Source organism: Phyllostomus hastatus, unplaced genomic scaffold (assembly GCF_019186645.2).
Source record: "Phyllostomus hastatus isolate PE091 unplaced genomic scaffold, TTU_PhHast_1.1 phas_scaffold_78, whole genome shotgun sequence".
NCBI lineage: Eukaryota > Metazoa > Chordata > Mammalia > Chiroptera > Phyllostomidae > Phyllostomus > Phyllostomus hastatus.
In genome coordinates, this window is record NW_025334041.1 from 83,500,727 (window position 1) to 83,522,468 (window position 21,742).

The 21,742-nt window shown below is 36.4% G+C and overlaps 1 protein-coding gene and 1 pseudogene across 8 annotated transcripts in view; both read right to left on the minus strand.

The window, feature by feature from the left end:
* The window catches only part of ALMS1 (ALMS1 centrosome and basal body associated protein), a 171,750-nt gene that overhangs the window by 65,354 nt on the left and 84,654 nt on the right, over nt 1–21,742 (minus strand). For all 8 annotated transcript variants that reach the window (XM_045827151.1, XM_045827157.1, XM_045827155.1 and 5 more), the window contains 2 exons: nt 15,072–15,313; nt 10,041–10,166 (listed from right to left, as the gene is read on the minus strand). In XM_045827151.1, the coding sequence (XP_045683107.1) occupies nt 10,041–10,166; nt 15,072–15,313 (368 nt within the window). The remainder of the gene's footprint in view (nt 1–10,040; nt 10,167–15,071; nt 15,314–21,742) is intronic.
* On the minus strand, nt 5,838–8,146 carry LOC123812110 (annotated as a pseudogene).

Sequence of the window (21,742 nt, forward strand, 5' to 3'; positions counted from 1 at the left end):
ATCCTCCATAAGCTCCTAAAACTAAACCGGGTCCTCCTATTATGCTCTTAGGATTTTGTCTTTTCTTAGCACTCATCATTTGTAATCCTGTACTTATTTGTGGTCTATTTGTTTAATTTGCTTAATCTATCTTTCCACTTTAACCTGCACTTCCTAATTATAGGGGTCACTTTTATTTCCCATACCCCTGAAATGTAACACCTAGCACAGTAACTGCCAGGAACACAGTAAGAGCTTTAACATCTTTTGATTGAATAAAATAAATGAACATAAGCTGAAAGCTTTCTGTCACCTTAAAAAAACCCCGACCTGCTTATCTTAGAAAATTCTTAGAAAAGTACGCAGAAAATAAAAAAACCCTGTAACTTTGATTATATATTCTTCTAAGTGAACATATGAGATCACAATGTATGGTTTCATATATTTTTACTCAGAGACATTTTAAATGGAATTTAGAATTTAAAGTCAGCCCATAAGTTGAAAAACCATGCAGGGTCAAAATCAACCTTGAAGGTTCCTAAAGAAGGCATCATGTCAAAACTGACATCCTATCCGTACAATAAATCCACTGGTGTTGGAAACCGCCCTGCCTGGTTTCAGGAGCTGTAACACCCCATGGCTGAGGCTGAGTGAGTGACCTTTGGACCATAAGTCACTAAGGTGACAAAGCTTATCTCCCTGGCAGGGGCACCGTCTCTGCCTTTTTTACTTCACCCTGCCTGATCGGTTAGCCAATAATGGTTAGCCAATGATGGGTAAAATTCCTCAAGGCAGGGACAACCTAAGACAGGCACAATCACAGGCCCCCCCCGCCCCCGGCCAGGGAAGGACTTTCAGGCTACAGAAAAGGGGTGATGGACCCTTGCCCCTTGGTTTTGATATAGCCTGAGTCCTCATTCTGTCTTCCAGAACTCTCCTAATCTCTTGGCTGCCTTACTTCCCCTGCCTGACTTAAGCCTGAAACAATGCCTTAAGCCTGAAACAATGCCAGTGGTGGGTGCAGCCCTGTGCTAGAAAGGGCGGGTTCCCTCGGGAGATCAGGCCTAAGAAAGAATATGTAAAATACTGTGAAACCCGCTTTGTTTAGGATGTTCTCAATTAAATGATAAGGGTCCAAGCAGGAAGTGAGTTTGTTCCCCAAAGTTTTATGGCCATTTAACTATCTGACCCTGACTCAAAATAGGCCCTCAGAGTTCTTTGTATGTTATCTATTGTTTGATCCTTACTGCCTGATAATGACTAATGAGCTTTATGTATACACCCTGTATTCCTATGCAAATGAAATCCAATAAAAGCTTCTCAAGGCAAGGGTTGGGGTGCTTTCTTCTTGAGAGGGTGGCCAAGGCGCTTTGAGGCTTGCTCTCCCCTTGAGAGAGAAGTCTCACCATCCCTTTTCCCCTCCACAGGACTTGACAGTCCATGTGAATTTATTCCATCTCATCCGTAACACCACGGACACTGCGGGCCAGTGTCCATGTCACACAGGAGTCTGCTCTTTTCTCCTGGCTTGCAATGAGTACCTGAAGAATTACCTGGCTTGGGTTTAGAGGCCATATTGCACCAAAAAGACACTTTTAAACTCTACAATAAGGGAAACAGAATAAAGATAGGATGCTTAAACTATAAAAGGCAAATGAGGACAATGAATTTTGAAAAAGGGAGGTTTCCCATCTCCCATTTCAAACTCCCTCATGGTAATATGCTCATAGAGTATAGTGCACAAAACACTTGCACTTTTTAAAATTCTTTCTTAAAATTCTTTTTTTGTTGTTTTTATTTGTGGATTCTTTCTGTTAAGAAAATATAGAGTACTAAGAGAATAAGAGGATCTATTTTAGTTTTAGGAGTTCATGAAGGATTTTCCAAGAAGAAACTTTCCTTGTCTTTTGTTAAATATAAGCAACTGAATTTGCTTAAGTTAAATGCATGTGAGACAATGCCATTGTATGCTAACATTATTTATAACAGCTAAAAACACTTCATTGTAATCCATTCAGCTGATTTGTTTATGCTATCTTAAGTTTCTATTTCTTTTTTTCTGTTATTTTGCTAATTTTGTACACTCAACAATAACTCGGAAGATAGATATCTAGTTTTAAAATTTAACTGTGGTTTTATTTAGTTGTTTTTTTTCCTAGTATTTTTATGGTGGTAAAATATACATAAAATCTACCGTTTTAACCATTTTTTAAACACACAGTACAGAGCATAAAGTACTTCATTCACATGGCTGTGTAATCATCACACCATCCATCTCTAGAATTCTAAACTGAAACTGTACCTATTAAATAATAATTCCCATTTCTTCCTACCAACCCGTGGTGACCACCATTCCTACTTTGTCTCTACAAATTTATAGGTCCCTCATATAAGTGAAATCTTATAAAATTTGTCCTTCTGTGACTGGCTTATTTCATTTAGTGCACTGTGTTCAAGGTTCATTCACAGCATAGCATATACTAGAATTTCACTCCTTTAAAAATTTTTTTAATTTATTTTTTAAATCTTTATCATTGCATGTATAGGTCATATTTTTATTCATTACTTCATCAGTTGATAGACATTTGGGGTGTTTCCACCTTTTGCCTATTGTAAATAATGCTGCTGTGAACAAGGGTATACGAACATCAGTTCAAATTCCTGAGTTCAATTCTTTTGGGTATATACTTAGAAGCAGAAATGCTAGATCATACAGTAGTTCTTTTTTAAAAAGATATTTTTTTAAACATTTTATTTATTTATCTTTAGAGAGGGGAAGGGAAGGAGAAAGAGAGGGAGAAAAACATCCATGTGTGGTTGCCTCTCACACACGTCCCCTACTAGGGGACCTGGCCCACAACCCAGGCATGTGCCCTGATTGGGAATCAAACTGGCACTCAATCCACTGAGCCACAACACCAACCAGGGCACAGATCATATAGTAATCCTATTTAATTTTCTGAGGAACTATTGTACTATACTGTTTTCCACAGCAAATACATCACTTTAAATTTCTACCAGAAATACACGAAGATTCCAATTTCTCCATATCCTCAGCAACTCCTGTTATTTTCTGTTTAACAGCCATCCTAGTGGACATGAAGTGGTATTGATTGTGGTTGTCATTTGTGTTTCCTTCATAACATGATGTAGAGCATATTTTTGTGTTCTTTTTGACCATATGTATCTTTCTTGGAGAAATATCCTGCATACATTTTAAACTTATATTGTGTTTTACTGTTGTTGTAAAGTTGTTAGAATTCTTCCTATATCCTGGATATTAATCCATTACCAGATACCTAATTTGCAAATTCTTTTCCAAATTCTGTATTACATTTTTACTCTGTGGATAGTGTTTTTGTTTTGTTTTGATTTCACTTCCGTGGGTAGTGTTTCTTGACAGACAAATTTTGAATTCTGATGAAGCCTAATTTATTTTTTCTTTTGTTGCTGTGCTTTAGTTTCATAAAAACTTTTTTAACCAGTCAAATCACCAAGTCATGAATAAAATGAAAGCCCATTAGTTTCTTCTATTAAAAACACAAGATAGAATTAAATTGCTTTTTCTTTCCATGACTTTCATTCCAAAATTAACTTTTGGCATTCTCTTTCCATCTTGAAACTAAATTATCATTTTAAATGGGTGTTATGTTAAACTGGCTTCAAAGTTCACTACTAGACTTTCAGCACTACTTCCTTTCTTTTTGAACTCTTGTTTCCATCCTCCCTTCAGATGGGTGAATCTTCAAGTGAATTTTTCAAGACGGGACGGCGATTGAATATATTTTGTAGTTCTTGCACATTTGTGAGAATGTCTTCTCATTGTCATAATACTTAACGAATATGCAATTGGGTTAATATATCTTTGAATATATAATTAAATAATGATTTTGCTCCATTTATGTTGCATTTTATTTTAAATAAATTTGATTATCAGATTGCATTTTGTTCCCCTGAGTATATAACCTTTTTTAGAAATATAACTATATGTTTGTATAATTTTTTCTTTCATTTTAATTCAAAATCTTTTTCTAGTATATACATCAGTCTTTCTACTGATTTTTGCCTGGACCATATAACTTTTAATCTGCATACTGTGTCCCCTTCTTCAGGAGTAAGAGGTTTTCCTCCATTAAGTCTTTGATACTACTTTTGTTCACATTGTTCTTCAGCTACAGATACAATTCTTGGTTTGTTTTTCTTAGCTGTGACTCTCATGTCCCTCATCTTCTTTTTCACCATTTTCATTTTGTTTTTATTTTTTCCTCTGTATTTTTGGAAAATTTTTTAAGTTTGTCCTCATCACCAATTCAATTCCCTTCACATTAATTTTACTCTTTATTGCCTGCAAATTGTATTTTAAATGTACATAGTTTTTAAGTCCTCATCTGAGAACATGTTCATTGATTTTAGAGAGGAAAAGAGAGAAAGAGAGAAACATCAATCAGTCACTTCCCACACGCACCCTGATCAGGGTATCAAACCCACAATCTAGTACGAGTCCTGACTGGGTATCTAACCCACTACCTTTCCGGTGTATGGGATGATGTTCGAATCAACTGTGCCTTCTGGCCAGGGCTGCAAATGTATTTTAAATCTGCTACCAAAATCTTTAAATGTTCTTGCAGTCTTTCCTTCATTTGTTCATTCCTGCTCCTCTTTTTTTTTAAAAAAATGAGATATAATTCAGGTAACACTTAAATAAGTATACAATAAAGTAGTTCTCAGTATTCTCCCAAACATCACTTCTATCTAATTACAGAACTTTTTTGTCACCCTAAAAAGGAACCCTATACACATTAGCAGATACTTTCCATTTCTCCCTCATCCACAATTCCTGGCAACCAGTAATCTACTTTCTGTCTATATGAACTTGCTTATTCTATAGTTTTCATATAATGGAATTATAAAATTTGAGTACATGACTTTTTGCTTTTGGCTTGAGTAATTTCTCTTGTTGTTGTTGTTTTTTTTCTTTTTAATTCTGTCTGTTTTTCTTTTTGCATTTAGGACTCTGTGGCCAGGTGCATATACATTTAAAACTGTTAATCTTTTTGATGATGAATTGACACTAATCACTATAAAATGACCTTGTCTATAGTAATAGTTTTTGTTTTAAAGTCTTTTAATGAATGTTATTGGGTCAAATAAGTAAATTTCTTTTCTTAAATATATTTTATTGATTATGCTATTACACTTGTCCCAGTTTTTCCCCCTATGAACCCCTTTCCCCGGGGCCCCCCATTCCCTCCAGCAATCCCCTTAGTTCACATCCATGGGTCATGCATATAAGATTTTTGGCTCCTCCATTTTCTATACTGTTTTTTTTTTCCTAAAAAGATTTGTATTTATTTTTAGAGAGAAGGGAAGGGAGAAGGAGAGAGAGGGAAGCACCAATGTGTGGTTGCCTCTCACATACCCTCCACTAAGGACCTGGCCTGTAATGCAGGCATGTGCCCTGACTGGGAATTGAACCAGTGACCCTTTGGTTCTCAGGCAGGCACTCAATCCCCTGAGCCACACCAGCCAGACCCCTATACTGTTCTTGACATCCCCCTGTCTATTCTGTACCTACCAATTTGTACTTTTTTTCCCATGAACTAAAAAAGAAATTTGCTTATTGAGGGCAACAGGATGCAAGCAATATAAAAACCAAAAGCTTATCTGGCTTTAATTGGCTTTTCTTTCTCTTACCAAATGTAGGGTGGGATCTTATTTGTATATTTTCTAAGGGTGCCAATCTGTTCATGAAATCCTTACATAGGAAGAAGCAGCTGGGCAGAGCTGCTTCACCAGAGATTCCTCAGGTGACCTACTGGGAGAATTCTTTATTAGGGAGGAAGTAGCTGCTCAGCAGCCTACTTCTTTCCCTTCTGCTTCAGGTATACTACAAAATAGTCACTGCATGTGATGGTGAGCCCAGCAATCAGCGAAAAGAAGCTCTGGAAGCCCCCTCAGCCATCTCAGCATTGGTCCAGATCTTTCAATATTTTGTCTATGGCCAGAGAGTCTTTTGAGTTTTCAAAAATCCAGGGAAATCCTTTTCCATGAATACTCTCAGGTCCTCTTTTGTTAAGTAGCCTTTATCCCCAGCATATTTGTGAAATGTGAACATCATGGTTTCCATGGTGTGCTCCAGCTGAGACAGGATTTTGGTGAGGTCTTGGCCCGAGGTGCGTCAGGATTGCTAGTCTGGATGGGATGTGTGGCCAGTAAGTCCCAATTGGTACTTCTTAATCCCTGAATCTTTTCCCCCCATTCTCCTCCTCCTTCTTCCCAACTGATAACTCTCCAAGTGATCTCCATGTCTATGATTCTATTTGTTCTGCTTGTTTGTTCAGCTTGTTTTTTAGATTCAATTGTTGATAGATATGTTGTCATTTTATTGTTCACACTTTTGATCTCTTCTTTTCCTTAAATAAATCCCCCCCTTTAACATTTCATATAATAGTGGTTTAGTGATGATAAACTCCTTTAGTTTTTTCTTGTCTGGGAAACTCTTTATCTGACCTTTGATTCTAAATGACAGCTTTGCTGGGTAGAGCAATCTTGGCTGAATGTCCCTGCTTTTCATCACTTTGAATACTTTTTGCCAATCCCTTCTAGCCTAGCTTCTTTTGAGAAATCAGCTTACAGTCTTATGGAAATTTCCCTGTAGGTAACTAACTAATTTTCTCTTGCTGCTCTTAAGATTCTCTATCTTTAACGTTGGCATTTTAATTATGATGTGTTTTGGAGTGGGCCTTTTTGCATCCATCTTGTTTGGCACTCTCTGTGATTCTAGGACGTGCATGTCTATTTCCTTCACCAAATTAGGGAAGTGTTCTTTCATTATTCTTTCAAATAGATTTCCAATTTCTCTTCTTCTTCTCATACCCCTATGATCCAAAAGTTGGTACATCTGAAGTTGTCCCAGAGGCTCCTTAGCCTATCCTCGTTTTTTAAATTATTTTTTCTTCTTGCTATTTTGAATGAATATTCTTTTCTTTCTTATGTTCCAAATCATTATTGATTCTTGGCTTCATTCACTCTACTGGTGTTTCCCTGTAAATTTTTCTTTATTTCACTCAGTGTAACCTTCATTTTTGCCTGGGCCTTTTTGATGTTGTTGAACTACCCAATGACTCCCTTAAGCATCCCTAATAACCAGTGTTTTGAACCCTGCATCTGAGAGATTATTTCTCTCCATTTTGTTTAGTTCTTTTTCTGGAGTTTTTTTCTATTCTTTCATTTGGGCCACATTTCTTTGTCTCCTCATTTTGGCAGCCTCCCTGTGTTTGTTTCTGTGTATTAGGTAGAGCTGCTTTGAATTCCTGTCTTAGTAGCATGGCCTCTTACAGAAAAGCGCACTGGTAAGATGGATGGGTTGAGCTCTAGGTAATCACCAGGATGAGGCAACCTGTGTGAATCAGGTTGATGGAATCTCCAATATAGTGTTCCTGCTCTGTGGCTGTGTGGGGGAGGACTCAGAAAGGGCACAATGCCACTGCCTGGCCTCTGGAGTTTTGTCTGGGAGGAAGCTGTGCCCTGGCACTCACTCTGACGTCAGATAATTCAGTTTCTCCCCATATGCCACTGGTGTCCTTTCAGCTGCTGCCCCAGTGGTGAAGCCCAAAGGGGATAAGTCTGTGTAAGTCCTTTAGTTAAGTCTGTTGCAGGTTCTTTAACAGGAGACTCCTCAGAATTTTGCAGTTTCTTAGCTGCCCCAACCCCCACTGGTTTTTACAGACAGAAGTTATGGGTATTTATCTTCCTGGCACTGGAACCCTGGGCTGGGTGGTCTGGTGTGGGGCTGAGATCCCTCCTGATTTTTATCCACCACATGTAGGTGTGGGGCTACCTATTCCACATCTCCAGAACCCCATGCCTCTCTGCCCCTCCTCTCATCCAGATGAATGTGACTTCTTTAATTCCTTGGTTGTCTGACTTCCATATAGCTCAACTTCTGATGTTTCTGGGTGATATTTGTTTCGTAGTCTAGCAGTAATTTTTGCTGGAGTTATGAGAGGAGGTGAGTCATGTTAACCTACACCTCCATCCTGGGGGGAGAGAGAATTTGCTACTATAATAAGTAAATTTCTGACATCTATCTATTTCTTTGGGATGTTATTACCTTTGTCTTATCTGTATTTTTTAAAGAATTTTATGAATTTAATTGCTTACCCATTCTCAATTAAGGAGTAATCTATTTGGCCCAAATATTTGCTAACAATAACTAACATATGACTTGCCTTGGCCCCAAACTCTAATTGGATTCTTCTCATATCTGTGGATGTACAACACATTAATAAACAATGGGTATTAGAACAATTCCAAGGCTTTCATCTGGAGTAACTTCACTGGTCTAAGGAAGGATTGTTTTCTCAGAATAGATGGAGAACATGGAAAACTACAATCTCAAGTATGTACAGTTACCAGTTCTCTTATCTTATTGAGGCATTCAGTACTTTATTTATAAGAAAAATATTTCTAGGAAAAAATGCACTACCCCACACCTCTGAGTCATTTTCTCCTCCCACCACTGTCCAATTTTACTCAAAGTTAATGCTTCTAAATAGATGAAATAGTCATGGATATGAACAGAGAATAGGAAAAAGTATTGGGACACCTGATCGGATCTGTTGATAAAGACATCTGTCTTCTAAAACAGGGGGCTAAAAGTGATAGAGAAATCAAAGATTTTCATACCTACACTCAATTGAGTGAGCTAGGCTTGTTTCAGTTCTCATAGCCATTAAGTATGTTTTTAAAATCATAGCGTTCCAAGTAATAGAAATTTCTTCCAGTTTCTGGTTAAAGGCTTAGTAATCAATCCTAATATGTGGTAATATGAGCACTTTTATGATTCTTTCTTTCAGTGGTATCATTGTGGGGAATTAAGAACAGTTATACCAGGGACTTTAACTCAATTACTATCAGATACTAGTTTTGTCCTCTCAAAATTAACCAAAACCAAAACCAAAACAAACAAACAAAAAACAAATCCCAAAACAAAACTGCCTAAGACCAGAACAACTTATCCTTTCTGTGTAACTTCTGCACATATAAAGATGCCTATTGACAAGTCATGTAGAAAATAATTTGTATCTAAAACCGAACCAAGTCATCTCCTGTAAACCACTCAAAATGTTATTCCATCAATCAAAACCCCACACCACATTTATTCGGTATCCTTATTTTAAAATCCCCATGGGAAGTATTTATTGAGAACTCCAGGAGGTGTTCTTCATTTTCTAGATTTGCAGTTGCCCTGGGATGATCTCATAGGAACGCTATGGGATATTTTAAAATTCTAGGGAAACAACAATGATATTTGCTATCTGGTATACACTACACAAACTACTAGCTTAAGGCAAAGTTTCAATATTAGATAGTGCTACATTCCTTTCAATACTGTTGTATCTTCATAAATTTGATTTTTGACAGTTTCTGAAATAAAAGCAGGAAAATAGGGTGGTTATGTCCAATTTTATCTTAAGGTGTGAGAAGGTGTACAGTGCCCTAGCTATTTCACATGTCTCATTAGTAAATAACTGCTTATTTCTATATGACTTGTCTAAGGCATCTTTATATGTGCAGAAGTTACACAGAAAGGTAAGTTGTTCTTTAAAAGAGCAAAACCAAAACCTAATATTTTTATTTTTTATGTTGTCACATCAAAACAACAAGCATTTGTATACTAATAACTTACTAGTTATTTGAAAAAATACTTCTTATAATTTTGAGTTCCACATAATGATGAGGAAAAATAATCACTGAAATACAGAGGGCTCTGTAAACAGAGAAAACTTGGAAAACTTTGACCTAGACAGAGTCCAGTAACTCAAACAAAAAACTGTCCATACAATTTTCTTCATCAAATATTTAATATTTTGTTTAAGTGTACATAATATATCTGACCAAATAACTTGTCTATCTGAACCAAAGACTGAAGCATGGAAAGCTCCATATTTCCCAGAAAAATTAAATAGCATGAACTTTCATATGTCATTCCAGAATTAACTAGCCAATTCACATATAACATTTCAAAACAAAAAATTTTAAATAATTCTGTATAGTACCTGAGTGTGAGCTCTCAATGGTGGTGTCTGACTTGGAATCCAGAGATGAAGGAATTTGACCTAAGTGTGGAACATAGTACATCTTCACACTGCCAGAAGGTTTATATGGCAACAGTGAAGGCTGGGCTAAGGAGATAAACATCAGAACAATAAGTAAGGAAACATTTAATAACTCAAAAAACAAATACTGAGTATCTTCAATGTGCCAGATTTCTTAGGATCTATCAGTGAACTACACAGAAAAGTACTTCTGCCTTAAGAGGAAGATTAATAGTAAACAACATACTATATAGGTAAATTACCTAGTATTTTAATAAATTATAAGTGATTTAAAGAAAATAATTAGAAAATGATGAGGGCAATTAGGAATACCAAGGAAACTGGGGCAGGATGTAGGGCTAGTAAAGTCTCAGACTATTTAGGAACACTTATATCACTCCACCAGGCAAAAACAAAACAAAACAACCCCCAAAACAAAATAAAGCAAAACTAAAACCAACAACACACACACATGCACAAAAATCCCCCCAAAACCTAGCCAATGAGAACTTGACTGAAGTTAAGAGGAACAAAGTATCTGTAGAGGGAAGCATTTAAATAACAGAAAAAATTGCTGTAGCCTACATGTCTATTTGGTCACTGCTGCAATCATTATTGTTAGAATATGGTTTTATTAGTTTTTTTCTACCAGTGTACATAAAGCTTGATAGTGATGGTTAAATTTACCATTTATTTCAAAGGTTGCAGAAAATGAGTAACAACACTGAGGCAGAACTACAACGGACCCAGAGCAAGAACAGTTATAATGTGGAGACAGAGAATTCTGAGAAAGATAAGTGGCCTTTTAAAATTCTTATCAAATCCAGTTTATGTTTGGATGTAATAGTCTTAGGGATAGTCTGGACAGCTTATCTTTGGGGGAAAGAAGTGACTACACAGCAAATAATGGTTGCTTTTGGGAAAAAAAGAACAGCAAAGGGTTATAGAAAGTTCAACTATAAATTTCGTCAAAAAAACTTAAAAATAGAACCAAATAGAAACAGAGTAAATTATTAAAAATTTGTTAATTCATAACAAATGGGCAGATAATCATGTATTTAATGTATCATTCTTTGTACTTTAAAATGGCTCCACATACAAAAACCCCATAAAATTTTACTTTTTAAGTCAAGGTATTAAAAATATTTTATTAATAAACCAAATAATATTAATTCTTTAAAGGGTGCTACCAGGTATCTGTACATAAAAGTAAAATCATAAATTGTGGCTCTTATACAGATTAATCCATTTTGATGTGAGGAAAGGTTTAAAATACACTTTCATGGTTGGGTTTCCCCTCCTCTGCTTCTCACACCATCATGAAAACAAGGTACATACCCTAGGGCAGTATTAGCCTGGGTTTCAGAACAAGGCAAGTGGAACAGAACTAAGCCATTTCTGCTGCCTAGAGTCAAACTCCAATTGACACACAAGCCAGTGAGTGAGAAAAGCAAATGTTTGTTGTTATAAAGGACTGAGATTTTTGGGGGTTGTTATGTAGTATCACTGTGGCAAAAAGTAACAGACACATAAAAGTGTTCTTTGTAATATTTATTAAAGTGTATACTTTGGCAGTTTTATTTCACAATAAAAATGTATAAGAAGTATAACCATCTTAACATATAAATATACTTATTTAATATACTTATTTAAATTAAATTCAATGCAATTTAAATGCTGAACCAAGCAATCTTCTTTATCCATTTAGGCATATCCCATCTGTATCCAGATAGATAAACTTTATGCATAAGTAGGAAAATTTTAAAAAGATTTAAATAGATTTGAGCAGAATTCCAGCCAAGATGGAGGCATAGGTAGACATGTTGTGCCTCCTTGTACAACCAAAACAAGGACAACAACAACTGAGAAACAAAAGCAACTAGTACCAACAGAAAATTGAACTGCATGGAAGTCCAACAACCAAGGAGTTAAAGTAGACATATTCATCCAGACCAGTAGGAGGGGTGGAGTCGGGTGGCCGGGCAGAGAGGGGTCGCAGCAAAAAATAAATGGTGGCTGATGGACCCCGGGTGCGCAAAGTGGCGGCTGGTGGAACCCAGGTGTACAAGGTAACAGCTGGCGGACCACGGGCACGCAAGGCAGCAGCAGGCAGACCTAGCAAGGTGGTGGCCTGTGGAGGAGTGCAGCACACAAGGCAGCTGGCAGACCAGGCGGTCCCACATTCACACACAGATAAACCAGGTGAAATTGTGGAGTGAGACAGACCGCGCAACCCAGGGTCCCAGTGCTGGGATATAAAGCCTCAAAACATGGACTGAAAACACCTGTGGGGGTTGAGGTGCTAGGAGATACTCCCAGCCTCACAGGACTACAACGGACCCAGAGCAAGAGTTTGTTGGAGAGACCCACAGGCTCCTAGAAGTACACACTCACCCACATGGGAATCAGCACCAGAAGGGCCCCATTTGCCTGGGGGAAGTGGGGGAAGTGACTGAAATCCAGCAGAGAGCCAAGCAAGGGCCATTGTTCCCTCTTGGACCCCGCCCCTACGTACAGTGTCACAACCCAGCCACATGGGTTGCCCTGCCCTGGTGGACGCCTAAGGCTCTGCCCCTCACTATATAACAGGCGTGTCAAGACATGGTCCAAATGAAAGAACAGATCAAAGCTCCAGAAAAAATATAACTAAGCAACGAAGAGATAGCCAACCTATCAGATGCATAGTACAAAACACTGGTGATCAGGATGCTCACAGAATTGGTTGAATTTGGTCGCAAATTAGATGAAAAAAGGAAGGCTACGCTAAGTGAAATAAAGGAAAATGTACATGGAATCAGTAGTGATGGGAAGGAAAATGGGACTCAAATCAATGGAGTGGACCAGAAGGAAGAAAGAAACATCCAATCAGAAAAGAATGAAGAAACAAGAATTCGAAAAAATGAGAGGCTTAGGAACCTCTGGGACATCTTTAAATGTTCCAACATCCGAATTATAGGGGTACCAGGAGAAGAGGAAGAGCAACAAGTGGAAAAGTTATCTGAACAAATAATAAAGGAGAACTTTCCCATTGTGGCGAAGGAAATAGACTTCTACGAAGTCCAAGAAGCTCAGAGAGTCCCGAAAAAGTTGCAACCAAGAAGGAACACACCAAGACACATCATAATTACCTTAGCCAAGATGAAAGATAAGGAGAAAATCTTAAAAGCAGCAAGACAAAAGGAGACAGTAACCTACAAAGGAGTGTCCATAAGACTCTCAGCTGATTTCTAAAAAGAGAGCTTGCAGGCAAGAAGGGGCTGGAAAGAAGTATTCCAAGTCATGAAGGACAAGGACCTACATCCAAGGTTGCTCTATCCAGCAAAGCTTTCATTTAGAATGGAAGAACAGATAAAGTGCTTCTCAGATAAGGTCAAGTTGAAGGAGTTCATCATCACCAAGCCCTTATATGAAATGTAAAAGGGATTTATCTAAGAAAAAGATAAACATTATGTACAGTAAAATGACAGCAGACTCACAATTATTAACAACCATGCCTAAAACAAAAACAAAAACAAACTAAGCAAACAACTAGAGCAGGAACAGAACCACAGAAATGGAGAACACATGGAGAGTTAGCAACAGGGGAGTGGGAGGAGGAAAGAGGGGGAAAAGGTGCAGAGAATAACATAGATTGTAGGTAGAAAATAGGGGGAGGGTAAAACTAGTATGGGAAATGTAGAAGCCAAAGAACTTGTAAGTATCACACATGGACATGAACTAAAGGGGGGAATGTGGGTGGGAGTGGGTGTGCAGGGTGGAGGGGAGTGAAGGGGTGAAAATGGGACAACTGTAATAGCATAATCAATAAAATATATTAAAAAAAGAAAATAAATAAAATTAATAAACATATCCTTGGGTGAGGATTAAAAAAATAAAATACATAGATTTGTGCAAACTATTATACTTTATAAATAGTAATCTATAATTTCCATTCTCAGTTGGGGGAAGAATGGAAACTTAATTATTAATTTTCCTGTTACTGGTCTGAAAAAGAAAATAACTTACTCTAATTTTGAATATTATATAGTGTAAGTACTACTGAAATATCACTGTCACAGTAGCATTCTCAATGTAGACCTTATGTTAGAGATGGCTAGCTGTTCACCAAAATCCGTCTCTTCTTCACCATGAAAAACACAGCTAAACTATTCCTATACTGTGGAAAGTCATCCAAGCCACTTTCTGGTCTACCCCATAAAAACTTCCCACATGCACTCTCCCATGATTTTTGTCCCTTCCAGTTGACTGTGATAGTGAACTCAAGGTCATAATGGGTTCCATGTTTCAAGAACAGCAGGGCCACAGCTAACCTGGGTATCTGATCATTGTTTTATGATATTGTATTTGCATTATTACATTTATTTGTACCTATTTATTATAATATATAACATTAACTATAAGACAAAATGCCAAAAATTCACCTGCCTACCTAAATTCGAACCACTACAGTTTTTTTTTTAAATCCTCACCCAAGGATATACTTATCGAGAGACAGAGAGAGAGAGAAATAGAGAGAGAGAGAAACATTGATTTGAGAGAAACATCGATCAGTTGCCTCCCATACATGCCCCGACCGGGGACTGAACCCACAGCCTAGGTACGTGCCCTGACTTAGGATCAAATCTGCAACCTTTTGGTGTACGGGACGACACTCCAAGCAACTAAGCCACCTGGCCAGGGCAGGAGCTCTGTAGTTTTTAAGTTTCTACGTAATATCTGTGTTCTTATTACAAGTATTATGAGTTAAAAAATATATCAACCACAAGCATCATGAGTTCCATATTTGTTAACTCCACTAGAAATTAAGGTAAAAACATAATAAATCATATTCTCTTCATGGCTGTGCATTTAAAAGTTAAGTATAATCATGTGGCTCCTAATGCTTACAAGTAACACTAGGTTTTCTGACTACAAAGATACAATCACAAATTTCTAAGATAATTACACACAAAAGTTGATAATGTGACCTAAAATGCAACCCAATTCTCTTACCTCCATTTGTGCCATCAGGAATAGTAACCTGTGGGACTGAAGATGATGAAGCAAACCTGACAGGAACTTTGCCCACCTTCTGGGAACTGGGCTTTGAAATTTCATGTCCGCGATCTTCACTATTAATAAAAATCTCAGATGAAAACATAGCCTTTCCTGGACTTTCTGTTGTAATCTGAGTGACTGCATCAGATGATAATTTTCCAGAGAAGGCAGAAAATGCGGGTTTAATCTCCAGTGATCTGAACAAATAAGAGAATGGGACAGCAGGTCATATCTTTGGCTTATAAAATACCATAATATTTTCCCAAAAGTGGCTTCTAGGAATACTTAAGTATTTTCAAGGAATGTTTTGTACATACATACCAACCTTAAACGGTTATTTCTGCAGTAACCTTTGCTTTCTTAGATACTTATTACAATGCAATCATACAGGAGTTTACTTTTGTTTGTTTTATAATCTACTTTTAATTTAAATCAATGCTATTGCATAATTTAGCTAAGGAAAGAGTATGTTTCAGTTCAAGCAAAAATCCATTTGTTCATTCATTCATTTTTATAAAAATTACTAGAGATCCAGTATAAATTAGGGGACTGTGCTAAAGTATAGAGTACATAAACAAGAAAAAAAGCCTTCCCTCAAGGAGTTTATGTCAGTGGGGGAAACATAAGTTTTCAAAGTTGTAATTACATATTAAGGTTATAGAGAATGCATATTAAAACAGAATGGAGCAAATAAATGACTGAATAAATATCTAACAGGAGAGAAATGACAAATCTTGCTTACAGAAGAATTCCAAATAATAAATGTAGATTACCATCCTCCAACCCTCTTCACAAGGAGGTGAAGATTAATCTCTCCTTCTCCCTTGAGTATGGACTAAAATTTAGTGGCTGGATTCTAAAGAACAGAATATAAGAAGGGAGAAACAGGTCCTGACTGGAGTGGTTCAGTTGGTTGGTCGCCAGTTCAATTCCTGATCAGTGCACATGCCTGGGTTGTGAATTTGGTCACAGGTCCGGGCATGCAGGGAAAGGCAACTGACTGATCAATGTTTCTCTATGACACTGATGTTTCTCTCCCAGTCTTTCTCCCTCCCTTCCCCTCTCTCTAAAAGTAAATACATAAATAACACCTTAGAGCAATTATCCTAATTATTTTGAAATGTAGAGAATGTGCACTGTGAGAGTAGCAACAAAGTAAGGATGCCAACTCTTACCATTTATACTCAACATTTTACTAAAGGTCTTAAATGGTATCAGCAGTTAAAACAGGAAAAAGAATGATAAGAAAGGAAGAAATAATACTGTCATTTTCATATTTGATATAATTTTGAGAAAAAACCTAAAACAATCTATAGATAACTTATTAGAATGTTTTTAAAAAATTGCCAGATATGAAATTATATTTAAAAAAAATATATTTTTCAGTATTAGAAATTATGAAATTGAAAGCTAAAAAAAATACCATATATAATATTATAAAAAATACCTAATAAGTATACTAAAAGATATAAACACTCTAAGTAAAATACTGTTAATACATGACAGATAGAAATTAAAAGTAATCTAAAACAGGATCCACTTCCAGGAGGTTGTTGTAGATAGCCACAGGCCATCATTCCTACTGTAATAAGCAAACTAAGTTGAATAAATTATAAAAATCATACTAAAAAATTAGAGAGTTATGGGAGCAATAGGAAAACAATGCCAACTGATATGCTAGAGAAGGGCATCTTAGAAATTATGGGCAGGGGCTTGGTATAAGCAGACACTCCACAGGAAAAAGTGAAACCAACAGAGTTTTTGCTGAACCCATGGGCTGGCACGATAGAGTGAATTCTAGCAGAATGCCAAGTTGATTTCCTCCACAGGTCATTTCCTTAGTGTTAGAGTGGTATGGGAAGATGGGGAACTCAGCCAGAAAAGCAGAGTGAAATCTCCTGCATAATCATGGCACCAGTAACAAACTAATTCCCACTAAATAATGGGGCTTATGATAAACCTCAGGTCTCCTCACATTTGCCAGATTTTGAACCTACATAAGGCAGGAAGCTAAATAACTAATGCTGGATGTGGAGAACTTTCAAGGCGAAAAATAAGAGGTCTACCAGACTTGCATTAAAAAACCCATAAGTGCTGCCTCTAAGAAGGGAGCTGAGAAAACAGCGAAATATATCTGTAACCTTTTGAGTGCTTATGAAACAAATTTCCATTGAGAAAGTATAACCACAAAAACATATAACTAGTTTTCCCTTACATTCTGAAGCTGGGAAAGCTGAGAGTCCAAAGAGCTGAATTCAAACATCTGAAAGACTGAACTGAATATCTCTCACTATAATTTAATTACTGAAGAATAAAAACCTTGTCAGCTTAAAGCAAAAATCCAAACCGATCATTAACAATCATAGGTATTGTGAGTCAACTAAAGCTCCAAGCCTATTCTGATCTAGTAAAATTCCTGAAATTTTGATCAGGCATTCTATCTTGTTAACAGAGAAAAGGGCAAATCTTTTCTGTTGCAAAGTGATAGCATCTTCAGTCTATAATTTTTCTATTCACAATGTCAAGCATACAAGCAAAAATTATTTGTGAGGCAGGAAAAAAGTAAAAATTGTACGAATACAGGAATTGATTTACAGGGGATTCAGACACTGAAGTCAGCACAGAAGTACTTTAAAATGATTATTAATGTACTAAGAGAGCAAAGATGGTTGATAATAAAAAATATAAAGAATCTCAACAGAAAATTACAATCTATTTTAAAATAGAAATAAATAAAAAGGAACTAATTCCCCAACAGACCTCAGGAAATACCAAAAGAAAATTTTTTTAGGCTAAAGTTAAATGATCCAACAAAGTAAAGAACTGCAAAGAGTAAAGAATAATAAAGAGCACTTAATGAGTATCATATACATGTACATATACATACATATACACCTTTTATATATACATATAATTATATACTGTATTTCACATATATTTAATGGAATAAACAAGGAACAGTAATAATGTCTTGTGGGAATTTATAAATATGTAGAACAGTGGAGAATTTTGGTAGATACCACTTTACTCAGTGATCATGGTTAATGCATAATGCATGTCAATATCACCCACAATGCATGTCAATATAATGTGCTCCCTGATAAAGTACATTAAACATGCCTAACCCTGGCCATGGCTGGGTAACTCAGTTTGGAACAACAAATCAGATGTTTTTCTTTCTCACTTAGAATTCAATTTTAAAAAATGCCTAAGCTCAATCTAATCTTGAGACAGTATCACACAGCCAAATCAAAATACTTTCTCTAAAATAACTAATCAATTCTCTTCAAAGTGGCAAGGTCATGAAAAACGAGGAAAGACTGAGAAATTGACACAGGTTGGAGGAGACTAAGGAGATATGACAACTAGAATGCAAGCTCTTAGATTGGATCTGAAACAGAGGTGGTTCATTTGTGGAAAAACCAGGTAAAATCCAAATCTATCTATAATTTAGCTATAATTTTGTATGAAGGATACTTTCCTGGTTTTGGTAAATGTTTTGTGGTCATAATGTTATTATAAGATGTTAACATAAGCAGAAACTTCTGTAAAAGGAATACTGGCAACCTGATATTCCCCAATAATCACTGCCTCCTGGTGTTCATACCCCTGTGTAATCCCTAACCCTCCAGGGTGGGCTAAAAATAGTGATTCATTTCTACCAAAAAGAATGTGGCAGAATTGGTGAGATTCACTTCCAAGATTAGGTTACAAAAAAAAACTGTGGCTTTTGCCTCAGGCACCCTCTTTTGCATTCTTACTTGCTTTGCTCATTTGAGGAAAACTTAGCTTTCATATTGGAGCAGACTTATAGAAGGAAGGAACTGATGTTTCTTGCCAACAGTCACATAAGCAAGCTTGGATGCATATCCTCTCAATCAAGCCTTGAGATGAGACCACAGCTACAGCCAATACCTTGTTTGCAACCTTGTGAGAGACCCTGAGCCCAAAACACCCAGCTGAGCTATGCCTGGATTTCAGACCCACAGAAACGTTGGGATAATATTGTTTTAAGTTGCTATATTTCAGGTAAATATGTTACACACATCAATAGATAGTACAGGGACTCAACTATCCTTTGCAACTCCTCTTTAAGTTGAAAATTATCTCAAAATAAAAATTTTTTAAAATATTTAATACTTGTATGTTTTATCCATACAAACACACAAAATCATACCTTGCATAATAACGGGGGTACATTCTGAGAAATGAATCCTTAGGTGATTTTGTTGTTGTGTGAATATCATAGAGTGTGCACTTACCCAAACCTAGGTGGTATAGCCTACTACACATGCTATATGGTATAGCCTATTCTTCCTGGGCTGTAAGTCTACACAGCATGTTACCGTATTAAATACTGTAGGCAACTGTAATACAGTGCTAAGTATTTGTGTGTCTAAACATATCTAAAGACAGAAAAGGTACAGTAAAAATATGGTATAAAAGATGTAAAATGGTACACATGCACAGGGCAATTACCACGAATGGAGTTTATAGGACTGGAACTTGCCCTGGGTGAGTCAGTGAGTGAATGTGAAGACCTAGAATATTACTGTACACTACTATAGACTTTATACACACTGTATACTTAAACTACACTAAATTTATTTTTAAAACTTTTCTTTCTTCAATAATAAATTAACTTGGGCTTACTGAACTTCTTTACTTTTTAAAATTTTGACTCTTTTGTAACAGCACAGCTTAAAAAATACAAACAAATATTGTACAGCTGTACAAAAATATTTTTCTTCGTATCTTTATTCTATAACCTTTTCCTATTCATATAATTTTTTATTTTAAGACTTTTAAAAGACACAGACATACACATTAGCCTAGGCCTACACAGGGTCAGAATCATCAGTATAACTATCTTCCAGTTCTACATTGTGTCCCACTGGAAGGCCTTTGGGGGCAATAATGGGCACCTCCTATGATAATAATGCATTTTGGACTACCTCCTGAAGGACCTGCCTGAGGCTCTTCTGAAGAGGTGGGACTCTTTTCAGAAATATGTCCATGGTGGTTTGCTTTGCTGTTTTTTTTTTTTCATCATATATTTGCTCGTAAGGAGATAATGCACCATGAATACTCCTTTCTAGGAATGAAAACATTTCAGCCTCGAGGCCCATATTTTCAAAAATTTTTAAGGAGCTTGTTGAGGTCTGCAAAAGCTTCTGCTAAAACTTTCACTGTACATTTTCTAGGAATTCCTTTTCTTCTGCAGTCTTACTTTCTCTTGCCTCTTCAGTTAAGCATTCCTTTTCCAGTTCCAACAACTCCACTAATTCCTGAAGAATTAGTCAATTCTTCTATGAATTCCTCAATGTCATCCTCACTCATACCCAGGTTACAGTTTGTCATCTCAACCACAAGTTTGTTATTCTTGAAACCTCATCTTTGGCAAATCATCTGGAGTTACAGATATCATCAGGCAATAAGAATTTTTTAGCTCCATTATAATCTTGTTAGACCACTGTCAAATATGCCATCCATCAGTGAGCTAAACGTCATTATGTGGTATATGACTATATACATAGTTTGAATTATGTATGAACTCTGGAGTCAGACACACCTAGGTTCAAATGCTACCTCCAACACTTAATGCCATGCAATGTCAGGTAAAACAGTTAATTTCTTTAAGTATTAGGCCTTTTAAATCTATAATTGAAGTAATACTATCTATCTCTGATTATACTGAATAAAAAGAATGATATAGGCAACCACTACGATGCCTGGCATTTAGTACATTTTGAACAAAAGGCATTATTAATAGTTCATATTTATAATTATAATTTACTTCTCATTAAAGGAACTCAACTCCAATAAGTATTTTATCACTTTGATGAGTTTAAATATTATATATAAATTTGTCAATCTTTTAATTTCTAAACAATTTTCAAAAAAATTATCAATAGTGGTTTCTACTGCACCTTACTATTTACAATATTGAAACTACAGATTCACCATTTGTTTGTTTTGCCCCAATTCAATTCTCAAATCATTAACTTTTAGAGCTGAAGGGACCTTCAGGATAGAAACCCTTTCCCTTCCACCATCATCCACATGAGTGCCAAAGATATTAAATGACTTGTCCAAGAAGATAGTTGGTAGAAGAGCTGGAAGTAGGGTTCAAGATTTGGAGAGACAGTATAATGTGGTAAACAAATTCTTGCTTTGATTAAACTTACATTTGAATGCCCAAACTGCTGCTTACAAACAGCATTATTTGAGACAATGCTGTTTGCTGACAAAGTAGCAATGTCTATGTCTCAGTTTCCCAGAGTGTAAACATGGATACCACCATCTACCCTGTAGGGTTATCATGAGTGTTAAATGATATAACATGTTTAAGTCTCTCATTGCCGAGACTACTACATGTGGATATTGAAAAACATTTTTTCCCTTTCTCCTTTCCAAGGCTAACTGTGACATGCTGGCTTTCCAACTCTAAGATGAAAACATTAAATGTACAGGGTGGTTCTGTTTAGCCATAACAGAAAGTTATTAGTCTCTTGTAAGAGACTAATGTAAAACTGAATTAATGAGCCTTAAAATTAGGCTAAATAATATAAATCTAATGTATTTCTCCCCCGAACTGGATTTCTTTCATTACAATACATTATGAA